The sequence below is a fragment of the Nematostella vectensis genome, chromosome 2, assembly GCF_932526225.1.
Source record: "Nematostella vectensis chromosome 2, jaNemVect1.1, whole genome shotgun sequence".
Taxonomy (NCBI): Eukaryota; Metazoa; Cnidaria; class Anthozoa; order Actiniaria; family Edwardsiidae; genus Nematostella; species Nematostella vectensis.
Window position 1 is genome coordinate 14,854,355 of NC_064035.1, and position 26,123 is coordinate 14,880,477.

The following is a 26,123-nucleotide window of genomic DNA, read 5'->3' on the forward strand; positions in this document are numbered from 1 at the left end:
TGTGCGTCGCGCATAAAGTTTTAGCTAGGAAAAGGGGAAAACGCAGAGCTAGAAAACACTTGTAAAATATTGTATTTGAACTATAAAAAGACACTAGGATTTTAGTAAAAATATGTCCGCACACTATGTGTATTGTTCTACATGTTTTGTTCTATTTATAATCCTACTCAATAAGAAGTACATTTGTGAATCTGGGAGCGCCGTTTTGAAAGCAACAGCTGTGGCAAACCAGGAGCTAGATCGCTCAATAAGCAAGTTCTCGAAATAAAAGAGATTGAAACCAAATTTTGACTTGGCGATATTGAGAGCTTAAGAGCCACACCAGAGCATTTTCAGCTTCGACCTTTAGGCATTCACTTTTTGATGCAGACCCAAGGATTGGGGAAACACATGTTAGCCCCACGATATAGCATGGTACTGCCCTATATCTTAAACTAACGACAAAAATAAGGTCTGGCTTTGGTCTTGATAATAAGCAAAAATAAACGGGAAGCACTTACCATCCGACATTATGTAAAAGGTTTACCGTGAATCACACCCACACTGCACTTCTACGCTCTCTCGCTAACAGCAGCAAATGACAGAAAAATAACTCAAAAGCTTTAGATTCGATTCTGATTGGTCTGTCACGTTAATATGTCTTTGGGTCAAGCCTGACACTCACGCCGCACATAGGTGTGGAAGAAAAGCGTAAAAACTGCGAAAGTTAGAAACCGTATTTTGATATCCCGTCTGGACTGAAAATGCAGCTGTTTGACCAGTGAGGTATATAATGATTTGCAGAGGGAATCCTTTGGCTTTTCGACAAGCCATTAGTTGATTCTAGTAATAATCAGAGGATTATGTTCACACTATAAGGAGAATGAAAATTCTGTCCCCAGAAAATTACTAATCTGGCACTGGGTGAAGCAGCAAATCGCACAGTTGTGCATTGCTAAGTAAGTTGCACATACAAGGGTAAACAGATGCGCTGAAGGGAGCACTGACTTGCACGTGTGGACTACAGAATTACTCATGATGTAGGCTTGTCTCGAAGTGTGAGTCCGTAATACCGAGACATGTACGAGCGCATAGACCAATGAAGCGCGTCGTTAAAGTTATCAGCCAACGGCACAATATCCATTAATCAGCCCGTATAACGGAGCGACACACGAAAGTAAAGAAACAGACGTGCGCGTCTAATCCCAAATCGGCGCATAAGCAGGGCATGTTTGTCTCATATGCCATCATTTCTCCCGACATTTAGATATTATACCGATTAGATACATAGTTGTTGACATTAGTCGAGAAAAACAATTAAAGGGCGGATTTTTAAAAAAAGTGAAGGGGGGGGGGGGGGGGGGGGTGGTGGTGTGGAGGTTTTTGTCGTGCATGTTATTTTTTTTTTGTCTCCAAGACGTGCATGAATTTTTATATAGTTTTATGCACTTTTTTTTGTCTCCAAGACGTGCATGAATTTTTATATAGTTTTATGCACTTTTTTCTGTCTGGTTTGGGCTGCATGCATTTTTGCTGCATGAGAATTTTTTTTGTTCCTTACCCACATCTCCCCCCATTCACTTTTCTAATGGTCCGTCTCGTAGTCCTAGGAGCTAATGTATTTGTAGTCTCTCGACAACCCTAGCTTTCTATAATTCGAACTCTCAAAATAAATTTAACCAATCTTGATTTCCTCTGGTGGTTTGAGTTATCAAGACTTGGCCGTGGTCAATTTAGAAATAAAATAAAAATAATAATCTAAAATAAATATTGAATTCATTTCCAAGGAGAGCTTTTTCTGTAAAGAGAGCTCAAAAGTCGTTGAAAGGGAAATATTGAGATACTATCACAAAGACTGAACATCAAGACTGGCAATATGCAAGGGGAGCCAGTAAAGACTGTTTCTATAATCCTCTGAAGGTCCTTTGGTTAAGTAAAAAGCTTGTGATATAACCAGAGTAGTTACAAACCAGGTCTTATCTGATTTGTCAGTTGCATATGGGGATACTGTATTCCACTGGCTAATCCGCAGACGACGCCATTATACTGACTACTTACCGTCTACTATGAGCTCCGCGGTGCAACTGCAACTCCCGGCAGGGTTACTTGCGCGACACGTGTACTCGCCCTCGTCCTCGATCGTCGCGCATGAGATACACAGTGCTACAACGTCTGGCTTTTCGTATATAAAGCGGAAACGAGATCCTTCCTTGATCTTGTCTCCGTCGACGAGCCATTCTATTTCCGGTTCCGGTTCGCCTTCCACGCGACACTGAAGACGCACGGGATCCCCCACGTGAGCGTTTGTCGCTTCAAGCTTCTCGAGGAATTTTGGTTTGGCTGTAAAAGCAAAGTTTATCATGTAACGGTAATCTTCTGTTGAAGATAGCTGGGCAGCTTGGTTTTAACATGTTTTAATCTTCAACTTAAATTTAGAAATTTATCTACACATTTTTTTGTAAATACCAATAAAATTTGGAAATCTTTCCCGAGAAAGTGCAGAGGCTAAAATATGAAGAATAAAAGGAATTTTGAAATGCCAAGTACCCGAAACAATTGCGAACACAAAAATATAAATAAAAGCAAAAAAAAAAAAAAAAAAAAATATGATATTTGGAGTAGGCTCTATTTCGAGCCGTCGCTAGGCCTCATCGGCCCTAAAGTTTTAATGGTTAATGTAAATGGTATTTGTAATGTCTTAAAACTGAGCTTTTGTGGTATTCGAGAACATATCGTGCATAATTTCGCCAACGAAATCCCTGATGTTATAATCTAAATATTATCATCCCAGAAAAAGCATTTAACAAGATTAAGTCCATTTAAAATACTAAAGTACTTGATTTGAATACGTAATCAAAGGATCAAAACAGGGAAAAAAGAATAATAAAAAGACGGCGGAGGAAGGAGGATAGGAAATGAGGCAGGTTGATTATAGAAAAAGCAATCGGTCCATATTGCAGTGACATAACCCAGCTACGCCAATAGTAATGTTACATACCTCTCCACCGCCTACTAGAAACTGGACCATTTCTATGGTCTTGAATTCCCGACGAAAACAATGAACGACTCATGAATCAAGACCTCTACTTTGTCCTATACGGAATGTTGAACCGAAGGGTTGAACGGATAAACAAGTAATGTTTTGTCAACGTGCGAAATTATTCGATGAATGCCATTTCAGTGTCGACGTTTTATCAATTTATTATAAAAACAGTGCGGGTCCCGGCACCCCAGTTATTTTGACATGCGTATTATTCAAAGCAGTGTCGCCGCACAATGGAGACCCCAAGAATCAATGCCCCCCTCTTGACGAGTTATTTGCGCGGTCCCAGAGCCTATTCATTTACGCCAGAACAACAAAGCGATCAACCTAGTGTGTTATTCTTACATAAAAGCCTGTCGTCCATGCGGAACGGCCATCAATTTTTCAATTGCATATTTAGAGTGATTAACAAAACGAATAAAGTGGTCTAATTGGTGCATTTTCGGATAATGAGTTGGCGCGTTTCAGATTAGGAGTTAGACTTGCTCCAAGTCAACCTCAGAGTCAGTAATCGAGCGAAGCGGGATTAAATCAGCGAGCGATAATTTTTTTAAACAACTTTGAGAAAGTCTAATTAGGAGTCGGCATGTAAGTGAGTCAGGTACAAGTATGTAACACCATTAACTAAAACAGCTTAAAGTGTAACACCATTACAACACAAGTGCCAGAGAAACTGGCACTAGCAATTAAGAACATAATCGATTGTTTGAATGCTAATCAGCTAGTTGTTTTCGTTACATCCGAATACCTGACGGCGTGACTATAGTTGTGTGACGGAGGCATAAACAGTTACTAAAATTCCCTTTTTATCATAATAGTAACTAATGTAATAGCTGCCAGAGCAAACGGGTAAACAGTGTAAAAGTGTAAAGGGGTAAAAGTGTCCATAGCTCTTCTGCGTAAGAAGTGCTTATAAATATATTTTATCACGTTTCGGAATGTACACAAATACCAGGTCATTCGAAGCGTCTCTTTCACAAATTTAGATCTCGTTGATTTAAACTTCTGTAGTTTCATACTTTACAATTATTTCTATCGTATACATGCCATCACGAGCTATCAATAAAGAGATGCCCGCCCTTAACTGGTTTGTGTTATAAATGTAGAATAGAGATAAAATGTTTTATACTCGGTCAGTATGTTAGAGTATAAATACTATTAACAGGCGCGCACCCAGGATTGGCTGAGGGGTGGGGGGAGGGGGTATTATATGGAAAAGCATAGTATTTGAAGTTTCCATAATAAGAAATGGCCCACTTTTTGGGAAGAAAATAATTTAAAAATCAAACAGCTAAGGTTGATCTATATAAACTACTACAAGACTTCAAAATTCAGACTAAGATTATTATTTTTTAATAAACGAGAGCAGCTTAAAAAAAGCGGCTTCAAAAACCGTTATAATATACAAAGAATAGTCAAGGAGGGATATTTACCTGGTTGAAGCTCAGAGAGTTTCTTGAGCTCCGGCTCCGAGGCCTCGGACGAGAGTGAACCCGTAGAGCCGGCGAGTTCCTCGGGTAGTTGGAGTGTCTGCAGAATATGGGTGTCTTTCTGCTCGCCCACGAGCCAGGAGGCTGGGACCCAGCCTTCGCGGACATTGTCGTCGCCAGTCGTCTGCACGAAGAAGAGATCTTTGCCAGAGCGCAGCACACGAACGGGCTCTCCTCGGCTGATCAACACTTCTCGAGTTTCCTTCTCGATTGTGTCATCTTGGATCTGATAGGTCCCGCCCAACTCGATCCCCTACAAACACCAGAACCCTTAGATGTAACAACAGGGGGACTTTCTGTAGGAGCATGCGCTTTGAACACTATTAACACGGGCTCAAAATTATGCACCATTGTTGTTCGTAATTTCCTATTGCCCGAGAATCACCGAAGCATTTTTGTAAACATTCCAAATTTTGTTCCCCACATTTTTTTCTGAAATAGCTTTATTTCACAACAATTTGAGCAAGTATAAATAAATTAAAACGATACAATAGCATAATTCAAAGAAAAGAACATTGGATCTTTACTCTAAAATCTGAAAGATCCCCAATAATGTAATATGTGCTTTTATTTAGAGAATATATCAGTATACACGTTTCTATTACTGTGTATTGTGCAAATCAAATAAATAAATCCAATATCGCAAATTATCTAATAAACGACGGGGGCGTTTCTTGAAAACAGATCGTCCGAGGGGGGTTGGAGGCGTTTATTACAGAGGGGCGTTCATTAGAAACTATAAAAATATAACAAACCGAAGTGCAGTGGGGTATTAGAGTCAGGATCCGTTTAAATTATAGCCTGCGTGACAAGCGTTTCTTGACATTGAGCAAGTCTCACCCAATGTATATTACCGGAATTCACTTTGTTTTTAAACTGGGATGGAGAGAGTTAATCAAAATGCATAAAATACTATCAATAATTTCGTCAGTGGATACGAATCATTGAACTATACGGCAGTCTTACCGAGTTCTCCGGGGGCTGAGGGGAGTCCGGGGGCGTGATCGCAACGTACTGCTTTTCCACCTCCGCGAAGATGTCCGAATAGGATGACGTCACCGTCTCCTTGACAGCGGTTACTAGGGGAGAAGATGGGTCTTCCGTGGGTTTGATGGGGATTTCGTAAGACTGCTTCGAGCTTAGCGTCAGTGAGATGGTTCCTGAGGTATTAAGAGAACATAGAACGATTAGAACGATTTTAACGTGTAGTTCTCCACTTACACGGTGGCTCGTGTAATGTTCGGTGGCCGGTTTCACGAAGGATGTTTAAAGGAAAAACATAAATATCAGAAGAAAAACACGTAAATCTCACCTAAATCCATTTTGAGAAGTTTTTTAAGGTCGTAAACCCATGCTTCCTTGGACCATTCGGATTTCGTCTGACATAAAAAAAGCAGTAATAAATATTTGGTGTGACAATCGATTCTTCATAACAAGTTGTGCTCTTACTTCGAATGTGTGCAGCACCAGTGCGGTTGGCACTGAGCTTCCGACGAACACCATGAAGTGTTTTGGCTCTCCTTCGACAGTCTCACACAGACCCACATTTGCGGTAGAGAGCTGTGTCACAAGAACATAGTAAAAACTCGTGGACATGGACAATTTTTGGTAGAAACTTTTCTCAAAATATATCATTTTCAGATCAACAAACGCAAGTTGCAGAATCTATGTTATACATTTTGTTTTCGTCGTTTTGTTTTTAAAACTAGCCGCGAAAGCCAGATCACCTAGAATAAGTGTATATTTGGAACAAATTCTTTGAAACAGAAATGAGCTAAATGCTAAGAAACAGTTTAAGGAAGACAAATCACTGTCCATGTGTCCTAACGTAGGACATCCCTATATTAGATTTTGGCAACGGGAGTGAAGACGACGGCACATACGTTAGATTTCTCTATCCACTAAAAGGAAAAGTATGCTCCGTCAAAGGTCCCCATTATTAGGGATGAGAGAGGGCGCTTAGTTAAAGATAACATCGAAATCGAAACATGCTCACATACCTTGAGCACATTCTTGCAGATGTACTTGCGTCCGCCTTCTTTTCGCTTTGTGTTCACAAGGGCTTTTTCGAAGAGAAACAGATCGCGTTCTTTGCCTTTACCCCGTGCTCTTTCTTCCCAGAAAAGCACTTTTTCCTAATGGAGAAGGTAGAGGGCATTACTCTCGCATGGAACCTCAGGAATTTCGTATAAATCGGTAGCGAAACAGAGTGTTAATATTACTATTTGCAAAGTACATACGTGTCTTATTAGCTGGCCGAGATCTTCCAGAGGAACTTCCCCCTGAACACGAGGTAAAACTTTTATTAGTGATGACATCAAACAAAAGCAAAGAAAAACTTGAGTCAAAAGGTGTATAAAAACAAGAACGTCACGTCTAAAGACAGCTTACATTGTATTGTTCAATCAGGTGGTACTTGTGAATAGATTCCTCAGCTTTGCGTGGGATCGACACGACAATTTGTAATGCAGACTATAAGAAAACGGTAGATAAACGTGAGTAAATTTTCTAGAAATGCGCGTTACACTTATGGTAACTTCTTACCTCATAGCTTGTCGTCTGCACACTTGCTTTCACCGAGTACTTCAGCAGTTCCTGTAAAGCACGACGCAGTTATTAGTTTGGCAAATTTGTGGATCCAGTGGAGGTCCCGTGGGCTCAATAGAACCACCCCCTGAAAGCAAATCATACCTTGTCCTTTTAGGACAGGCAATCGATCGCTTATGAAAGCCGTTAATATAGTGGCATATTAAACCGCTTTTTTTTTTATAGATCCTGGACCCGATAATGTACATATTTCATTTTTTTTACCCTCAACACGCGTCGGTACTCGTGCAGTCTTTGCGATGGCTTCAACAAATAGTCAGTGACGAAGTGCCGATCTTGGGTGTCCTCCTGGAATTCCTGGAATAAAAATAAACAAACATTATTAGCAACATTCACAGTATCAATTGGGCATTCTACAGATTTGTGAGCATTACCTCCCAGAATTCTCGAACTTCTTCGTCTCCAAGCAGTTCATTCACGATTGGCCTTGTTTCTAGGAACTTCACGTACGTTTCAAGTTTTGTTTTCTGTTCAAATACAAGAAAACCATATGGTTATACACTGATGTTTAAAACGTCAAAAGCAAAAATTAGAAGCTGTTAAAAGGACGCTTGTATACTTACATGTTTAGAGAATATGGTGGGCACATCGTCTGCTTTAGCGGCCTCCAGGTCTGGTAGGAAGACCCTTGGGAAACAACATTTCAATTAATAACTTTATTCATTATCTTAGAAAGGTCTTTGTCATCTACCATACCTTTCATGGAATTCGCAGATGTCACGAATGTTTGCAAAGAAAGTCTTTCTCTGATTGGCCAAACTGTCTGGAATATCATCAGCATCAACCTCGGCCAGGTGGTTCTTATAGCAAAGAGATTGTAACTCGTCTCACGTATTCATAATATTAACAATAACAACAACAACAACAATAATAACAATACTAATAATGGTAATCACATTCAGACATTTACAGTGGGTACAAGCGGATACTTACTTGGACGACATATTTCAGATCTTCAACATATTGCCGTTCGCTTTCGATTAATTCGTCGATAAGAACACTGAAAAAACAGAACAAAGGAAATGCAACAATAAACGCTCACATAAAGAAAAGCTAAACAAATGGTAAGCTTAACCTTAGCTGGTTAATCCGACTCACTTTCTTTCTTGTAGTGCCTCCTTTCCTTTTGGGATCGGTTCTTTACCGCGGGTCTCCGGCTCAAGATAAAAGGCTGGCACCCAACCAACTGCCCCTGTGGTTTCCGAGGCAACCAGCCATGTCTCGGTATCGTTGTCGTCGAGGACGTCAATGACATCACCTTCGCGGATGCCCAACTCGCCGGGATTTCTCGGGGTGAAGTTACAGACTGACACAAAGCGTTTACTCTCCTCCTACGTAAAACAAAGGGCATAAGCTTCTATCATATGTATCAGGATATTTATCTAAAAATTAACAGGAATGCTTCCAACGATGAAAGTCCTAAACGTTATACCATGTCACTTAGATTTCCATGAATAAAACTCACGTAATTTGCAACTTACCACTTTTGGTCTGTCCATTGGCTCCGACCTACAGAAAGACAGATAAAACATTCAAGGTTACGAAGGTCAAGCTAATTGATTGTACGGATTGAGTTGTATTGAATAGATCGAGTTCCCCTATCTTCCAATCTTACAGTAAGCACATAAGCGACCTACCCATCACCGCCTCCCTTTTCGAGGCAGTTAGCGCGTACAAATCCGATCTCTGTACCACGTGACACGCGTCGGACCAACAAAAACTCAGGCCGGCTGGTATCCAAGACTTCAACATGGTCTCCCTTCTGCAGGAACTTCTTCCCCGTCTCTTCAGACAAGAAATCACTAGTGGCTGTGTATAGCTTTAACGTCAAGACCTGAAAACACATTAAAGATGAATGTAAACAACACATTTACTCAAAGCCCTCTCATGGTTAGAATTTGGCTTTTGCGAACGTACCTCCTCGATTCGTGCTAGACCAGAACTTTTACGCTCTGGCTTTTGTACTCCCTTTATTGGCTTGAATTCGGGGCCTGTAACGATATAATGTTATTCTGTTAATTTGTTATGTTTATATGTTCGAGACATACAAACAGTACTAATACAGTGCACAGCCACCGTGTAATAAGAGTTCGCGGTGGGGCGCGCCTGCGCTACAAAATATACCTTCGACGAAAAGGTGTCCAACAGTAGTGTCCTGTCCAGCGGAATTCTTAGCGATGCACTTGTACACCCCAGAGTCTTTGTAGCCACCCTCAGTAATGAGTAGGGAATGGACCTCGCCCTCATGCAAGGCCTATAAACCAAAAAAATATCTTCAATACCGTATCTATGTAGTACCAAAAATATGTCAAAAATTCATACTCATTTCTCTTACATGACGTTTGGGAGTCTTGTTTCTTACCTTCATGTGGGGGTGACTGTTCGGGGTGATCTGCTTATCCTCTCGTAACCAGGTCACATCGGGCGTAGGGAACCCAATGACCCTGGCGTCGAACCTGGCTGCATCGCCATCCTTGATGGTTCTATCCTTGAGCAGAGCTGTGAAAACGGGGGCTTCCTCCTTGCGTTTGGCAGGCTTAGGAGCCGTCGCGGGCGCAGGTTTGCTGTCAGTGGTGTCCTCCTCCTCTGGGACATCTGCAGGGGTTATGCATTAGCATTTATCGTTTGTCTCCAATTGTACTCTAATCAGTAAAACGGGGCTAGCTTTCACTTTAGGTAAAATGCCTTTCTCAGAAATTATAGCTTTTCTGCGTCTTTTTAGACCCCTTACCTTCCACTAGCAGCTCAGCCTGGCACGAGATGGTCCCTGCAGGGTTGGCCGCCACGCATCGGTAGTCGCCCTCGTCGTCCAGCGTCGCTTTCTTGATCAAAAGTGAATACAGTCCCGTCTCAGGTTCACTCACGAAGATGATTCGCTTGCTTTCGACAAGTTCCTTATCGTCTTTGTACCATACTACCTTCGGTTCGGGTCGTCCAGTAATCCGGACGTCGAAGTGAATGGTGTCGCCGTCCAAGACCTCACGATCCTTTAGTTCTTGTTGAAATTCAAGTGCGCAAATACTGTCACGTGATCGACGCCTCTCTATGCGGGCATTTCGATCAGTGGCTTCATCCGCGGAGGATTCCGAGTACGATTCCTCGTCTTCTATTGAGAGTAGGAAAGGTGTAAGTAGATTGTAAATGAATCTTTAGAAGTATATCGAAAACAATATACAATCTTTTATAACACCCCATTCAATTCTGTTAAGGGCCGCATGGAAACAGCGCCAGCATTGTCTTTCACTGCAAACCGGCCTTGTTTGTTTGATCACAAGATAAAAGGTTAGCAAAGTAACCTCATCTTTAAATTTGGTGTGCAATACATCGCTTTTTTTCCAACAATGCTCACTTTTTTGCGTTTTTTTAAGCTTAAACCGAAAACTTCACTTTGACCATACCTTCCACGAGGATCTCAGCACAGCACGAAGCGATGCCAAAGTCGTTTAGTAGCACACACTTGAATATCCCTTCGTCATCAAACGTGGCGGTTGCTATCGTAAGTGTGTGCCTTGTGTCCTCGGAGGTTACTGTGAACCGCGGTCTGTCGCGGATCAATTCGTTATCTTTAAACCATTCGATTTTCTTGACCTGTTCAGGGCCAGAAATGACTTCAAGCATGACATCGTCACCGGAAAACACCTCCATGTTTGCCAGAGGGGTCACGATGCTTGGTTTAGCGCCGGAAGATTTCTTAGGTTTCGTGCCTCGAGTCTTGGGTGGAGAGCCATGTGTGGCTCCATCCTCTCCATCTGAGACCATTGCTACGGGAAAATAATTCTATTACATTTAACTGAATTTAAGCAAGCCAGCGGGACGCTATATTCCGTGGCTTGCAACGGGAAAATTTATTTGAAGAGTGGATAAAATAATTTTAAATAAAAATAAGGCAAAAAAATTGGAAAAAAAGAAATAGAATAAAACAAATTAAAATTTTGGCTATGGTTTCATCCTTGGTTTGCAAAACCAGGTCGTATTCGTCGAAACATATCTTCAGTTAGAGCTGAACTAGAACCAAATACTATCCAAAAAGCCTGCTTGTAAACCCCGGCGAATTGTATTTGTCTATTGCATTTCGTAAGAAAAACAAATCCAGAGAACAACCTGGGATCAGAAGTTTAAGAAATACTGAATAATGCCTTTTGGCACGCACACTTACAGACAAAACATTACAGACATAACACACTTCTTGTCTTACCTTGTATCACTCTGTAAGAAAGAAACCTCGTAAACCGATTATGTTGTGGTTAAATCCACGCATTACTTACTCCGTTACTAATTGCTATTTAGGATTAACACTTCGAAGATGACTTTCACTTACGTTCTACGGTGAGCAGAGCCTCGCAGTCGGCTGTTCCCGCCTTATTCGAGATTACACACATGTACAATCCCTCGTCTTTCTTCTCCACAGGCGAAATCTTCAGTGTACAGTGCTCTCCGTCTGATGACATCTTTATGCGCCCGCCATACTTGATGGTTTGCTGATTCTTGAACCAGCGGATGGACAGCGGTTGACTGCCAGTGGCGCGCACTTCCATGATAGCGGTACCGTTCTCTTGGACTGTGGTAGACTTGCATTGCTCCATGAACTCGGGTGCTACCTGAGACAATCTGCTGCCGCCGCTGCGATATTAAAAAATGTATTGTTTGATTTGTAAAAAGCGGCGTTTCAAGCTTGAAAATACCAGATTTACACAGGTTTTAATAATAGTGGCGGAAGTATAATATGAGATATCCCAATACAGCATCAAAGTCAATGTTTTTATCTTTTCTTGTGCACACGTACCGTATATTAGCAATCTGTGGCACTTTAATGCGTTCTGAAAAACCAAAACAACAAATCAATCAGATAAGAAATAATGAATTTGGCGCTCACTTTACTAGCTTTACCTACCTTCTACCAAGACCTCACAGTCACAGCTGGTGGTTCCGGACGCGTTTGTCGCCACTACCTTATACACTGCTTCATCCTTGATAGATACGCCAAATATGGTCAGACAATGCAAGTCTCCAGCGGCGATGATTGTGATGCGATGGTCATCCTGTAACGACATTACGAGCAACAGATTGTGAAGAAAAAAACGGTTTTGTTCCCAAAAAAAGTCTGGGAAATTCAAATGCGCCCAGTGTAAATAAGCTTTGTTTAAATAATATCTAGTATGCATGTAATCTGGAGTAATATGTCTTCTGATGCCTTGTGTAAATTGTAATAGAATATATGAAAAAAGCGGTCATACTCGAGTACTTTAGATTTGTTCGATTTCGGTTTTTTTCACTTAATGGGGCGCAGTTACCTCGAGTTTCTTGTCGTCTCGATACCAGGCCACCTCGGCTTTGTATTCTTGGGGTAGCTTTACATCCAAGCTCAAATTTTCTCCTTCTTTCACTTGCTTGTCGATGAGCTCAGATGCAAACACTGGCTTTGGTGCCGGCGCTGTAAGCAACAATCAAGCGTTTTCGTTATTTTTTTAGCAGGGTGGAGCCAGATTGAGGCTATCGCATTCTTTTTTTATGTATACAGCATGTTCTATAGTCCATGAGGAGGCTTATCCAAAGTGTGATAGAAACGTCGAGTTACGCCAGGCTTGATAGGTATGGTAGGGTAGCCATGATTTATCTATCTAAGCGGATCAGGATAACACGGCTTCAAGCTACCGTTTAGGATCAGGGTTGGGGCAAACATACCTGGTTCACGTTTGCTAGGCTTAGAGACTTCTGTTTGGATTTTAGTGGGGGTGGGTTCAGCTGGTGCAGGCTCAACTTCAGTAGGCTCAGCGTCTAGTTCATCTTCTTCAACTACAGGAGGTAAGAAGAAGGAGGAAGGATATACGCAATTCTACATCGGAATATAGCCTATATTCCTGGGGCAAGCAATGTTTTACTGTTTGCATTATTTTGCAAGATGCCTTGAAATGCTCCGTAAACACATACCCTGTGGTCAACCGTGCGAGCAACGCTAGCAATGCGCAGGCTGACTATACTATTTTACTTACTGTCGACTATAAGTTCGGCCTCGCACGAGATGCTTCCATCATCATTCTCAGCAACACATTTATACACCCCGGCGTCTTCCCGATCAATGTCCATGATGACCAGGGAGCACTCTCCCACATCACCCTCCTCAATCCGGATGCGGTCGTCTTCCTCGATCATTCTTCGGCCAAGGAACCAATCAACGAATGGTTCAGGTGATCCATTGACTTTGACATTGAACCTGTACCAGCAAAACATTAGATAATGCTGAGCTTAATACACAAATAATAAGGGTTTGAAAATTTGTTTTTATAGAAAGCTACATTCACAGAAGATCATGATATTTAGTGGTTCCCGCTCACCTTGCCGTATCGCCCTCCTTTAGTCGGCAAGTTTCAGGCTTCTGGACGAACACAGGTTCACCAGACTCCGCTGTTGGCTCATCTGGTGTCTGATCGGCCCTTGATGCAGTTTCCGGCAAAAGAGCTTCTTCTTCAACCGGTTCTTTAGCTGGTTCGTCCGCTGGCTTAGATTCCGGCTCTGGTTCGCCAAGCAATTCTGGTGACTCGGCAATCGCTTTCGCCAGAGCCTGTGACATGGACTCCTCATCCATAGATGCAGCCTTAATGAGCAGCTTTTCGATATTTTTGGAAATTGGTCTTCTGGATGCTAAGAATCAATGACAAACAAAATTAGAAAATAAAATCAACTATAGTCTTATTTTTGGAAACAACTCTACCTTCCACAGTAAGTCGGGCAGTGGTGGTATCTGTCCCTGATGAATTTGTTGAGACGCATTTATACAAGCCCTCGTCCTCCACAGTACAGTCCGTGATTTCTAGAGTCTGCCCCTCGTCATCGCTCATGATAGTATACCTTCCACCATCTGTTATGGGCTTATCTCCTCTTAACCACTCGTAAGTTGGATCAGGTCGACCGATGACGCGACATACAAAACGCGCAGTCTCTTTTTCTTGGATGAATTGGTCCCTTAGCTTACGGATGAATTCTGGGGGTTCACCTCGTTTCAGTGGAGTAGATTGTGCAACTGGGATGTCTTCCATACGCAGTGCTTCGTCGGACGTTGACTTGGGGCTGAAAGATACACAAAAGAATTAAGGCTTTTGTAATATTGTGTTACGAACAAAAGAACACATCTTACAGTGACATAGCGCCTTCTTGAATGGAGTCTTCGTCATCAAGTTCTGAAAAAAGACCATTCATTAGAATGTTTCCTCGCTAATTCAAGCAACGGGCCAAATGAAGCCCATACCTTTAACTTTGACTGTTGCAGAAGAGAAGTCTGTTCCAGACTTGTTCTTTGCGACGCATTTGTATCTCCCCTCATCCGTGAGTCGTACGTCTCGGATTGTCAAGCTCACTATTGTGAATCTTCCCTCTTGATCTTGTTCGAATCGTATCCTACCACCCTCCAGGACCTCTCTGTCGTCCTTGTACCACTCAATGACGGGGGTTGGGTGGCCGATGATGGGTACAGATAGCTTGGTAGTAGTGCCAACGACTGTGATGACGCCTTTTAGCTCTTCTTGGAATCGCGGTGGCGATGCAACAACACTAGGTCTGCTTTTAGGAAGTTCTAAAATAATAAAAGCTCATATTTAGGGTTAAAGCGGAATAGACTCAATATGTTGTCTTTACAGCGCTGAGAGAGTACTGAGAGCACTATCCCTATAATTAATTAACTAACATTAACTACTAACCTTCAACAGTCAGATGTGCACTGGTTCCCGCCTTGCCTCCTACATTCGAGACTTCACACTTGTATATTCCAGCATCCGCCAACTTGCAGTCTTTGATGGTAAGACTCTGAGCTCCTGCCACACTAGTGACCTCGTAACGTCCGTACGAAGCTAGGGGTTGGCCATCCTTGAACCAGGTGACGTAAGGCTTTGGTTGGCTGGTAGTGCGGCAGTTGAAACGCACTGACATCCCTTCGACAACGAAGCGATCTCGCAGACCAAGAACGATCTCTGGTTTGGGTATTTCAGTCTTAGGTTTAGATGGCTTGGACTCGAGTGGCCTTCTAAAAGGGTAAAGAGGAAATGCATTATTAAAATGCGCTGTCGAGATTGTTGTTAGTCAATAACGATACTTACGCGTCTACAGCGTCGATGTCGCTTTCCTCGTCAGTATCAGGGTCTGTAAAATGATTACGAAATATTACAAATAAACATAATCAATAAAAAAGTAAGAGCTAGATAAGCTATCATAATCCAAGAGTATTTATAGTTGAACAAATCCGTCGCTTACGTTTGACGCTGATATCTGCAGTGCACACGTCTCTACCCGCAATGTTTCGGGCGACTGCTTTGTAATGGCCGTCATCCTCTTCTGAAACGTCCTTTACAATTAGCGCGAAGTGGTCGCCGTCCTGCTCCATTTGGTACTTCTCACTCTTGATGAGCGGCTCATTGTCTCGGTACCAACGGACTTCGGGCACTGGTGAACCGACAATACGGCACTCTAATCGCGCTGTAGAACCCTCGATAACTTCCTGGTTCTTCAGCTTGACCGAGAAACGCGGAGAAATGCCTTCAAACTCTGGCTCCATCTCAGCTGCGAGTTTACAAAAAAAACGCATATTAGGCGGACAAACACTTAAGATGTGATCACAATAGAAGGGAAACATGTTTGCTATTGACCTTGTTCTATTATCCTGGGTAGGCCATCCCATTATAATTATTTTATAATTCTTTGATATAACGACAACTCTGACCACATTTTCGCACTACTAACATCTCCTTGGTCGTAAATACTTACGAAGAACATTAAGGTAAGCCTTGCTTTCCACGGTTCCATATTTGTTACTGACGACAAATGTATACGGTCCCCCATCCGCTACCTTCACGTTGGAGATATTCATAGCGTACAGGTCTTCATCGTGTTCAAATGTGTGTCGCGGCCAATCAGATGAGATCAAACGGTCATCCTTATACCATTCCACTAAAGAAAGTAGGTAGATACAGAAATATGATAACCGTGATAACGCCAGTCGCCGATAAGATTAACAATATTTTAATGATATAATATGAGAGCGTAAAATCATAATAATCGCTTTATTGGTTTAATAAAAGGTCAACCAGAAGAATCCCACATTCATTAAGAAGAACGGAATATATATGCTTTACCTTTGATTGGTGCCTTGCTTATGACACGACTAGCGAACTTTGTCACGCCTCCTTCCTTCACCTCTCGATTCCTCAACACAAGGGTAAACTCCGGGGGCGCGCCCTCTTCCTTTGGAGCACCTTCAGTCTTTTCCTCGTCCGAAGTGTCGTCTGAGATCAGCTCTATTGTTGATTCACGGGCTTCCTTCCTTGCTGCGAAATCTAGATCAGCGTCACTTACACCTGAGTCGAAACCGTGAGCTGAAAAAATACCAAACATAATCCATAAAACTATCGATCAATTTTGCGAAACATAAATTAATCAGACTGGGCTTACTCTCGATGAACAGCTCTGCACTGCACTGGGCCTTGCCAGCTGCATTGCTCACCACACACTTGTACCGTCCACGGTCTGATTTGGTAGCGTCACGAATCACTAGCATACAAAGCCCGTCCTCCTCAAACTCAAACTCGACTCGTCCTCCCTCGCGGATAACTCTGTTGTCTTTGTACCAGTCTATTTCCGGTTCTGGTACACCTTGGACCCGTACACACAGACGCGCGGCACTTCCTTCAACGATTTCGAGATCTTGCATGCGCTGCAGGAAGGACGGCTTGACAGCGCCGGGAGGGATGGGTTGTCGGCGCATCACTACTTTTTGTTCTAGATAGAGAATAAGGACGACACAATCAACAACATAACTTAGATCTTAGACATCGAGAAACAGAATAACCGAACCGAAGAACGCCGAACTCGAACTCCGATTCGAACTTTCCGCCTCGAAGTTGTCTTTTCGGGGTTCGGGTTATAACGGGGTTCTACTACATAACTTTCTTATGACTTACCAATTGATTTGTGTTAGCTTATGGAGCTAGAAATAAACTAGTTCAATTCAGAGGCTATAATCTAGTTGACCGATGAAACCCAGTGAGCTTACTTACCGTTAACGACCACCTTGAAAGTTTTAGTAACCGTGCCAGCGTCGTTAGTAGCCTGGCAGCGGTAGTTCCCTGAGTCTTCCGGTTCAGCTTTGGGGATCACCAGCATGTGCTTATCTCCCTCGGTGAACAGCTTCACGTTTTTGAGCCTCTTTGCTTGGCGCTTCTCTTTGAACCATTCCACTGTCGGTGCTGGTTTTCCCTTTATCTGAACGATTAACTTTATGGGTGCACCTTCCCATACCTCGCACGGCTCGTCTGCGTCTCCTTCGGCAAAAGACGGCGTTACCATTTTTTCTTTCACGGCAAGACGTCCGTGACAGGTGTTCTCCCCGGCCTTGTTGCGTGCAATACACGTGTATTTGCCGGAGTCGGTGGGTTTGCAGTTGGTGATTGTAAGGAAGTACATCTGTGTTTCGCGATCCTCTTCCAAACTAACCCGACCGCCGTTTCTTAGCTCTTGGTCGCCTTTGAGCCATTCCACTTTAGCCGCAGGCTTACCTAAAAAATAAAAGCTGTTTAGGTAAATTTGTTCTGTTTTTAAGCATTAAAAAGAAATTGGTTACCTGAAACTTCGACGTGGAATTTGGCCCTGTCGCCTTCAATGACATCGAGGTCTTGTATTGGGTGGTCAAAATGAGGTATGATCAGTGCTTCCTTAACCGTCAGCTGGGCCACAGATCTTCCCCGGCCTTCCTTGTTCTTTGCGATGCATTCGTATGCTCCCTCATCTTCTATCTGTGCTCCTTTGATGACAAGGGTGCAGTGTTGACCATCGAACTCGGTATAGATGTGGTAATCCTCTTTGAAAGTACGCCCATCCTTTTTCCACTCCACCATTGGTCGTGGGGTTGCACGAACTCGGCACTCGAGCCGGATGGTTTCACCTTCAACCACTTCTTGATCATGAAGGGGCGCAATGAAAAGAGGGGCGGGCTTTTTGGCTGCGAAACAAAAGTAAACATTAACAAATTGCAGACATCCCCTACTCCGCCTCAAATGAGAATAAACACAATTGGCTCCCGATTTCCCTCCCGCATCCAACCAAAAACTTACATTCGATGACAACAGTGAAAGACTTGGATGCAGAACCCGCCGGATTCATGGCGACGCATTTGATGACGCCAGTGTCTTCCGGGACTACACCCATAATGGCGAGACTGTATCGGCTGCCGATGGACGACAGGCTGATGTGCGTACTTCTTCTTATCAACACGCCGTCTTTGTACCACTGAAGGTCAGGTATAGGGTTTCCCGTCACGGATACAACAAGGCGGAGGTCATCACCTTCGTTAAGAAGTGCAGGTCTATAGAAAGGAAATAGTGTGAGTGTATCCGCGTATAAGTAAGGAACAAGCAATAGCACGTTATCACGTACCCTTCAAGGACATCAGTAGAGATCTCTGGTGGCACCATCCGTTCTTTGACATCAAGTCTACCACTGCACTGAACTTTACCAGCATCATTTGAAGCGACGCACTTGTAAGTGCCAAAGTCCTCCATGGCAACGTCACTAATGGTAAGAGTGTATGTGTGTTTTTCGCCCGCCTTGCTTGAGAATCTCGCATGAGACTTGATCTTTTTCCCTGTCTTGAACCATTCAACCTTAGGTTCGGGCTCACCCTTAACGCGGACAGAGAACTGGGCTTCATCGCCTTCGACAACTTTGATGTTCTTTAGTCTAAAAAAAGACAATACATTATGATTCAAGTTAATATCAAAGTTGTCCTGTACAGTCTCAGACTAAGACATTACAACCACAGTTACATTCTCATTGCGGTAACAGCATTGGTCAAAGACATGATTTTCATAATTACGGAAAACATCGGTTACCTTTCTTTGAATTCAGGCATTACAAGCGGTTTTGAGAGTACCAGACTTGCATGGGATGACGCTTCGCCAGCTTCATTGCTTGCAACACACGTATAATCTCCCTCATCTTCAGGCTGCGTCTCGTAGAAAGTCAATTTACACACCTCGCCGTCATAGAACGGCTTGATGTAGCGCGGTATTGCCAGTTCTTTGCCATCCTTCAGCCAGGCAATCTGAGGCTCAGGGTGACCACTCACTTTGCACTCGAATCTTGCAGTAGAGCCTTGGACGGCCTCGACTCGACGAAGCTGCCGGAAGAACTCAGGAATGATTCCTTTGGATTTCTTGGCTGCGGAAAAAAAAGTGCAAAGGTTTGAAATGTTTTGACAGTGTGTTAATTTGGATGACCCAAGAACTGCTTTACCTTCCACATCGACTGTGAAAGACTTGGTCGCTGTTCCAACCTTGTTCTTTAACACACATTTGTAAACACCGGAGTCCTTGGGTATTACGTGGTAGAGAGTGAGGCTGTTCTTTCTATCTCGCACGCTCAGCATCAACTTCTTGCTTTCCATGGCTACAAATGGAAGTAGAAAAATGAGCTACAAGGGAAAATAATGAATACAAACAAACGGAACTGACGCTCTCGAAAGAACCTAGAGATCAACTAATTTTGTATGCAGTGGAGGCATAAACCAAGCTAATTTCATTTAATATATAGCAAATTTTAATAAACAACAAAAATAAGAACAGCACAAGGTAATAATAACATACCCAGAAACTCGTCCTTGTACCATCTGATTTCTGGGTACGGGTTACCCTTCACGACTGCATCAAGAGTAATAGTATCGCCCTCCTGTAGCTCGTAGGATCCATGATCGGGGCCTTCAAAGCCTGGTGGGATCAACCTTTCGTTTACAAGGAGCTCAGCCCGGGTCGACGATTTTCCTGACTCGTTCAGGGCCGTACATTTGTATCCACCGGCGTCGGCGACCTTAGTGTTAGAAATCACTAATGAATACAAACATTCTTCTTCACCCTCTATAACCTCAAAGTGTCCATCAGTGAAGATTCTTTGTTGTTCCTTGTACCACTCAACAGATGTCGGCTCCTTTTTCAGTCGAACATCAAATCGCGTCTCGTCGCCCTCGTCCACCTCCACAGCAGTTAGTCTGTGTCTGAATGAAGGAGGGCTAACGCTAGGCTCGATGATCAGTTCGGCTGACGTTGAAACGGAGCCAAGATGGTTTTTAGCAACCAGCATGTAGCGACCCTCATCCCTTGCTTCAGTCTCCAGGAAGTTTAAGAAGTACTGATCACCAGTGTGACCTGGACAAAAAACGAAACATTTGTGTCCAGTTCGAGAGTAGACAGTACCTATAGTTGGGAATCTTTTAAGCGGCCACCTATAGCCGCCCTCTTTGAATGGCCAAAATACATGGTACCACTCGGGACACACTCGAAGTGGCTACTTTATGGAAGTTTATAAAAGTATCGAAATACAGCGTTTTGGAGAAGGAAATATTTTAACACTGAATGGGGGCACAACAGTATCAAGGATTAGAGTTATCACACTTGCACATACCTATGATGACGCGGCCGTTGGGCTTTAGTGGCATGTTGCTCTTGTACCACTCTATGGTTGGTGTTGGCGTTCCAGTCACGCGGCAGCGCAACTTGAACGAGCTTCCTTCAGGAACCTCGCACGCTTTGAGCCTCTGGACGATTTCTGGGGCGGCCTCACCTGGTTTAAGGCCTCGCTTGGCTGGTAACAAATGTCAAAACATATTATCGCCTTTTTTCTATGTATCTATCATAATTAATCTAAGGTTGAACCGGGAAATGGAACGAGTGGGTAAGGGTTGATTTGTTATACCATCATAGTAAGATTCTAGCTTTGTAAATTTACTCAACAAAACTGTTAAAGACTCACGTTTCACGAGTAGCTCCACCGATCGTCTTGCGACTCCAGCCTTGTTCTTAGCAACAGCCTTGTAGGTTGCTGAGTCACGAACAGCTAGGTCGGACAGGTATAGAGTATGCCTATTACCGTTGGACGTCAGCTCCGTTCGGTCTGACTTGAACACCGGGACCTCATCCTTCAGGAATTCCACTGTTGGTAGAGGCCGACCTTTGACATAAAACGTCAAGTCTATGTCACTTCCTTCGTATGCCGTGATTGGCTCAAACTCAATACCAATAAACGAGGGCTCTATCATTCCTTCTGCCAAGCGCAGAACAGCCGTGGAGGACACTTCGCCTGAGTCGTTAATAACCACTGCTTTGTAGGCTCCCTCGTCTTCGTAATCAATGTATTCAATAGTCAAGGAGAAGTAACCACGTCCTTCATCTCGAACGATGTAATGTCCTTTAGTAGTAATTTCTTCGTCTCGTCGATACCATTGCACAACTGGCATAGGCGAACCACTGACGCGAATCTTGAACATTGCGCGTTCACCAACAGAAGAATCAACATCTTGAAGTTTTTCTAGTATTCTTGGGCGCGCTTCTCGTTCCAGCACGGTAAGCTCAGCTGATGAATGGGCAGAACCAGAAGAGTTCTTGGCATTGCATCGATATATACCCTCATCACCGAGCTTGACATCCCGGATAGTTAGAGTGCAAACATCGCCGTCAAAGTAAGTCTTTATTCGGTTATCAGTCAGGAAGACTAACCCGTCTTTCAGCCATGTGATCGTGGGTTCAGGTTTGCCAGAAACGCGACACTCCATCTTGATGGCCTCTCCTTCGATTGTATCAACAGGCTGAAGTCTCTGAAGGATGGTTGGCTCTTCTCCTGTTGGTTTCGGGACTGCAAAAGAAGTTGAAACGTCATTAAACATGATGATCGTCTGTATTACGAGAGAATTCACGCTTACCTTCCACTCGAATGGTGAATGATTTGTCTGCAAAGCCCAGCTTATTCCTAGCTTCACATTTGTAGCTACCAGAGTCCTCGATCTTGGCGTTAGTGATCTTCAAGTAGTGAGTGTTTCCTCTCGATCGCACATCAAGACGGATGTTCTCACTGGTGTGTTTCCCATCTTTGTACCAAATAACTTGTGGTTTTGGGTTTGCCCTTAAAGTAACCTTAAGTGTCGTCTCTCCTCCTTCCGGCACTACAATGGGTCCCCTCTCTTCACCCGTCTCAAACTCTGGAGCGAACTGTCTCTCATTAACCTCTAGATCGGCACGGCAGGTCGATTTTCCAGCTTTGTTCACTGCAATACATTTATACATGCCAGCGTCTTCCTGAACCACTTCACCTACAGTTAGCGAGTAGTATCCGGTCTCCTTCACTGACTCGATCTCGAAGCGATCCTCGTCTAAGATGCGGTTGCTGCCGTGGTACCATTCTACTTCAGGGTATGGGTATCCCTTAACCCGCACCTCGAACTTGGCACGGTCTCCTTCAGTTACCTCGACCTTGGTCAACTTTTCCTTGAACTCTGGTCTGGTTGCGACTATGATGTTCAGATGTGCAGATGTAGAGGTTCTACCGAGGTCGTTCCGTACTTGACACTTGTAGGTTCCCATATCTTCAGCCCAAGTCTCCGTGATCACCAGTCGAGCAATACCGTTCTCCAGTGTTGACCTCACTCGTCGGGACTCTTTCACACGTAGTCCGTCCCTGTACCACTCAAGTGTTGGGGTAGGCGTTCCGCTTACGACAAACTCTAGCTCTGCTTGTTCACCTTCTTTGACTTCGACTGACTTCAGGCCGGATACAATGTTAGGTTCGGTGCCCTCTGGCCGTTTTGCTGTCAAAATAAATAGATCAATGATAATTACAGTGATTGGGGATAATAAGGGCACAATAGGGCACAAATTAACAAAAGTCAGCGAGTGCGTTAGCACGAGCCCTAGATTCCATAGAACACTCGCGTCGATTATCTAACCCTCACTTAGGTAATTAACTTACGTTGTACGTTGATGTTAAATTGCTTGCTGCCGGTACCCGCTGTGTTGACGGCTTTGCACCTATACAATCCGCTGTCATCTAGGGTGACGTTGTAAAGAGCGATGGTGGCTTTGCTGGAGATGAAGCTCAGCTGGACCCTGCTGGTGGCATAGATTAACCTCTCGTTGTGATACCACTCAATCTCTGGCCTGGGCGTGCCTCTCACCTCAAGGGAAAGATCGTAGTTGTCCCCTTGCACAAGTTCAACGACACCTGGAACGTCACCGATGAATTGAGGAATTGTAAGCTCCTCTTCCACGTGTAGATATCCCTTGGAAGTTACTTCCCCTGCACCATTCACTGCAATGCACTGATACTCCCCAGCGTCTTCTGGCCTTGTGTTTCGGATCGTTAGTACGAAAAGACCGTTTTCCTCCTCGACGATGGAATATCGTCCGCCATCATAAATTTGCTCTGACTCCCGGTGAAATGTCACAGCGGGCACTGGGGTTCCCTCGACTTGAATTTCGAACCTCACATCCTCCCCAATCCTTCCTTCGACATTCTTCATTTTTTGTCCAAATATAGGTCTTATTGATCGCTGTGTTACGATGACTTGTACTGTCGTTGTGGTAGACCCATGCTGGTTCTGAATTGTACATTTGTATACACCTTCGTCGTATCTCGTGACATTCCGTATAATAAGAGTAACCTGAAATTTACAAAAAGTTGAAAATGAGATAGAAGCTACGTCAAAAATGTGGTGCCTGCGTGGATCTTGAGAAGATAAATTACGGCGCCACTCACCTGAACACGCGAGGAATCCATGCTGATTCGGTAGTCCTCAAATACTGGAATGCCATCTCTCGTCCATTTGACAGTGGGTTTGGGATATCCTGAGATGAGGAAGTACAGTTTGACTTCCCCTCCTTCATCCACCTCCACCTGGCTCATCTCGGAGGTGAAGGAGGGCGCTTGGCCTTCCGGTGCCGTTGCTGGAAAAAGAAAGTAAAGCTACCATAAGAAGTTGAATTATAGATATATATTTATTGCCAAGTATAGGTTGGTTGTTGACTGGGTAAAGAAAAAGGGAAAAAAGGATTGTTACTTACACATAACTTTAACATTGTATGTTTTAGTAACGGTTCCTAGCTTGTTATTTGCTTCGCACTTGTAAGATCCCGCATCCTCCATTTTGGCATTAAAAACAACGAGATGGCTTTCGTCACCACGCTTACGGGTCTCTTGTTTGATGCTATCGAGCACAAGCCGACCGTCTTTGTACCACGACACCTCTGGTGATGGTTTACCTAAAGTATGATAAATATCAGGTGAATATTATTGATATTTCCATAACATTATTACAATTTTTGTTTTGTATTTACAATAGGTCCGAAATTGTGTACGATTTCCCTTGAATTTTCTGTTATCTTTTTACGTCAAGGTTTTGTACGCCAAGGTTGAATGTTTGTCTTTCGGGCTCGAGTTAGAGAGGTGCCACTGTATATGTCTATGGTTGTCAGTGGAAAGACAAAAAGGTACAAATGCAAAAGGTACAGTATCAGCTCACCTGCAATTGTAGCACTGATGTTAAGGTCGTCGCCCTCCTTCACAATAATTGTCTGCGTCCCGTCATCTCCAAGAAACGTAGGAGGTTGTTGTTTCTCTATCACAGTCAAATCCGCCCTGCATGTGGTCTTGCCAGCCTCGTTGAATGCTACGCACTTGTACATCGCAGCATCCTCCATCGTCGTGTTGAGGATGATCAGTGAGTATGTGTCATCACCCTCGTATGGCTCTGTTATCTGGTGTCGTAACGAGTCTGTTATTTTGGTTGTGCCTCTGTACCACTCTACCTCTGGTTTAGGATATGACTTGATGCGTACGTCAAATTTGGCCTCGCTGCCCTCGACAACTTCCAGTGGTCTCAGCTTCTGCTTGAATTCAGGTTTACTTGGTACTGTAACAGTTAGCCTGGCTGAAGACTGGGCAGACCCAAGTGGGTTGGTGGCCACGCATTTATACTCGCCGTCGTCGAAGCCTTGAGCGTCTGTGAACGTTACAGACGCAACGGATCCATCGAATGTGGTCATAACTCGTCTGGTTGCGGTAAACCGTAGTCCGTCCTTGTACCACTCTATGTTAGGTGCAGGTTTCCCGCTAACTGTGCATTCCAGGGTCACGGTTCCACCTTCTTTGACTTCTTTGGATATCAGATGAGTAATGATGTCAGGTGCATTGCCGATCACTTTCTTTTCTATAGAGCAAGAAGAGATAGTTGTTTAGTGATCGTCAGAAACTATGTATTTTTGTCAGAATACAATACTTACTTTGTACGTCAAGGTTAAAGGTTCTGCTGGAAGAACCTGCTTTATTCCTGGCCACACACTGGTACATGCCGCTGTCATCTAATCCCAGGTCGGAAACTGTCATGGTGAATTTATTGTCTCTGGATTTGAAGTTTATCCTTGAGGACTTCCACAGAGTCCTGTCGTACTTGAACCACTCAAGCTCAGGCTGGGGTTTGCCTCTAACTCTCACAGTTAACTCGAGGTCATCGCCTTCAGTCTTTTCTATCGGTCCTTCAGCTTTGTCCATGAACTCGGGCACTGTGAGTACCTCGTTAACGCGTAAAAGCGCCTGAGATGTCACCTTGCCCAAGTTATTATAGGCGACCACCTTGTAGGTACCTGCATCTTCTATGTTTGTGTCCTCGATAACAAGAACATAGACTCCGCTATTTTCTTCCTCAGTAATTGTAAACCGTCCTCCATCGTAGATCTGTGAAGAGCTCTTGAACCACTCAACGGTCGGGCGTGGCATTGCGGAGAGTTTTACTTCAAAGCGTGTACTCTCTCCTTCTATGGTACTAACAGCTTTCAGCTTTTGCTGGAATATAGGTCTGCTTCCTACTTCGTTGACAAGTACCCGGCAAGTGGAGGAAGCCGTTCCATACTCGTTGGTTAGAGTCACCTTGTAAACTCCCTCGTCATCCAGAGTCGCGTCTCGTATGGTCAGTGAGCAGGTTTCGCCATCAAATACCATCTTTATGCGGCTATTTTCTCGTATCTTAACGCCGTCTCGTGTCCATTTGATGCTCGGTTCTGGTTTAGCGGCAGTGACCTTGCAAACTAAATTAGCGGTGCTTCCTTCGTCAATTTCCTGTGCCTGTAGCTTCCTGATAATAATTGGTTCCTCACCTGTGGTTTTGGGGGCTGAAAAAAGATAATATATAATCAGAAATTTATAATTAA

The 26,123-nt window shown here is 43.6% G+C and overlaps 1 protein-coding gene across 5 annotated transcripts in view; it reads right to left on the minus strand.

The window, feature by feature from the left end:
- LOC5521826 (titin) overlaps window positions 1–26,123 on the minus strand; it is a 171,210-nt gene that overhangs the window by 19,650 nt on the left and 125,437 nt on the right. For 4 of the 5 annotated variants that reach the window (XM_048723312.1, XM_048723310.1, XM_048723308.1 and 1 more), the window contains 53 exons: window positions 25,200–26,084; window positions 24,440–25,126; window positions 23,982–24,179; window positions 23,677–23,864; window positions 22,891–23,581; window positions 21,848–22,729; window positions 20,902–21,780; window positions 20,554–20,733; window positions 19,743–20,297; window positions 19,393–19,545; window positions 18,990–19,317; window positions 18,535–18,837; window positions 18,213–18,463; window positions 17,723–18,100; window positions 17,160–17,657; window positions 16,555–16,881; window positions 16,239–16,478; window positions 15,871–16,053; window positions 15,361–15,666; window positions 15,207–15,249; window positions 14,811–15,133; window positions 14,363–14,686; window positions 14,252–14,294; window positions 13,829–14,184; window positions 13,452–13,758; window positions 13,110–13,330; window positions 12,802–12,912; window positions 12,411–12,550; window positions 12,011–12,158; window positions 11,903–11,936; window positions 11,438–11,739; window positions 10,518–10,880; window positions 9,851–10,225; window positions 9,482–9,714; window positions 9,244–9,373; window positions 9,037–9,110; window positions 8,757–8,953; window positions 8,601–8,628; window positions 8,218–8,450; window positions 8,053–8,119; window positions 7,816–7,919; window positions 7,683–7,746; window positions 7,494–7,586; window positions 7,324–7,416; window positions 7,057–7,107; window positions 6,904–6,984; window positions 6,753–6,794; window positions 6,513–6,647; window positions 5,962–6,072; window positions 5,825–5,891; window positions 5,479–5,672; window positions 4,456–4,765; window positions 2,038–2,319 (listed from right to left, as the gene is read on the minus strand). In XM_048723312.1, the coding sequence (XP_048579269.1) occupies window positions 2,038–2,319; window positions 4,456–4,765; window positions 5,479–5,672; window positions 5,825–5,891; window positions 5,962–6,072; window positions 6,513–6,647; window positions 6,753–6,794; window positions 6,904–6,984; window positions 7,057–7,107; window positions 7,324–7,416; window positions 7,494–7,586; window positions 7,683–7,746; window positions 7,816–7,919; window positions 8,053–8,119; window positions 8,218–8,450; window positions 8,601–8,628; window positions 8,757–8,953; window positions 9,037–9,110; window positions 9,244–9,373; window positions 9,482–9,714; window positions 9,851–10,225; window positions 10,518–10,880; window positions 11,438–11,739; window positions 11,903–11,936; window positions 12,011–12,158; window positions 12,411–12,550; window positions 12,802–12,912; window positions 13,110–13,330; window positions 13,452–13,758; window positions 13,829–14,184; window positions 14,252–14,294; window positions 14,363–14,686; window positions 14,811–15,133; window positions 15,207–15,249; window positions 15,361–15,666; window positions 15,871–16,053; window positions 16,239–16,478; window positions 16,555–16,881; window positions 17,160–17,657; window positions 17,723–18,100; window positions 18,213–18,463; window positions 18,535–18,837; window positions 18,990–19,317; window positions 19,393–19,545; window positions 19,743–20,297; window positions 20,554–20,733; window positions 20,902–21,780; window positions 21,848–22,729; window positions 22,891–23,581; window positions 23,677–23,864; window positions 23,982–24,179; window positions 24,440–25,126; window positions 25,200–26,084 (13,791 nt within the window). The remainder of the gene's footprint in view (window positions 1–2,037; window positions 2,320–4,455; window positions 4,766–5,478; window positions 5,673–5,824; window positions 5,892–5,961; window positions 6,073–6,512; window positions 6,648–6,752; window positions 6,795–6,903; window positions 6,985–7,056; window positions 7,108–7,323; window positions 7,417–7,493; window positions 7,587–7,682; window positions 7,747–7,815; window positions 7,920–8,052; window positions 8,120–8,217; window positions 8,451–8,600; window positions 8,629–8,756; window positions 8,954–9,036; window positions 9,111–9,243; window positions 9,374–9,481; window positions 9,715–9,850; window positions 10,226–10,517; window positions 10,881–11,437; window positions 11,740–11,902; window positions 11,937–12,010; window positions 12,159–12,410; window positions 12,551–12,801; window positions 12,913–13,109; window positions 13,331–13,451; window positions 13,759–13,828; window positions 14,185–14,251; window positions 14,295–14,362; window positions 14,687–14,810; window positions 15,134–15,206; window positions 15,250–15,360; window positions 15,667–15,870; window positions 16,054–16,238; window positions 16,479–16,554; window positions 16,882–17,159; window positions 17,658–17,722; window positions 18,101–18,212; window positions 18,464–18,534; window positions 18,838–18,989; window positions 19,318–19,392; window positions 19,546–19,742; window positions 20,298–20,553; window positions 20,734–20,901; window positions 21,781–21,847; window positions 22,730–22,890; window positions 23,582–23,676; window positions 23,865–23,981; window positions 24,180–24,439; window positions 25,127–25,199; window positions 26,085–26,123) is intronic. The other variant, XM_048723309.1, reaches the window with a different exon arrangement.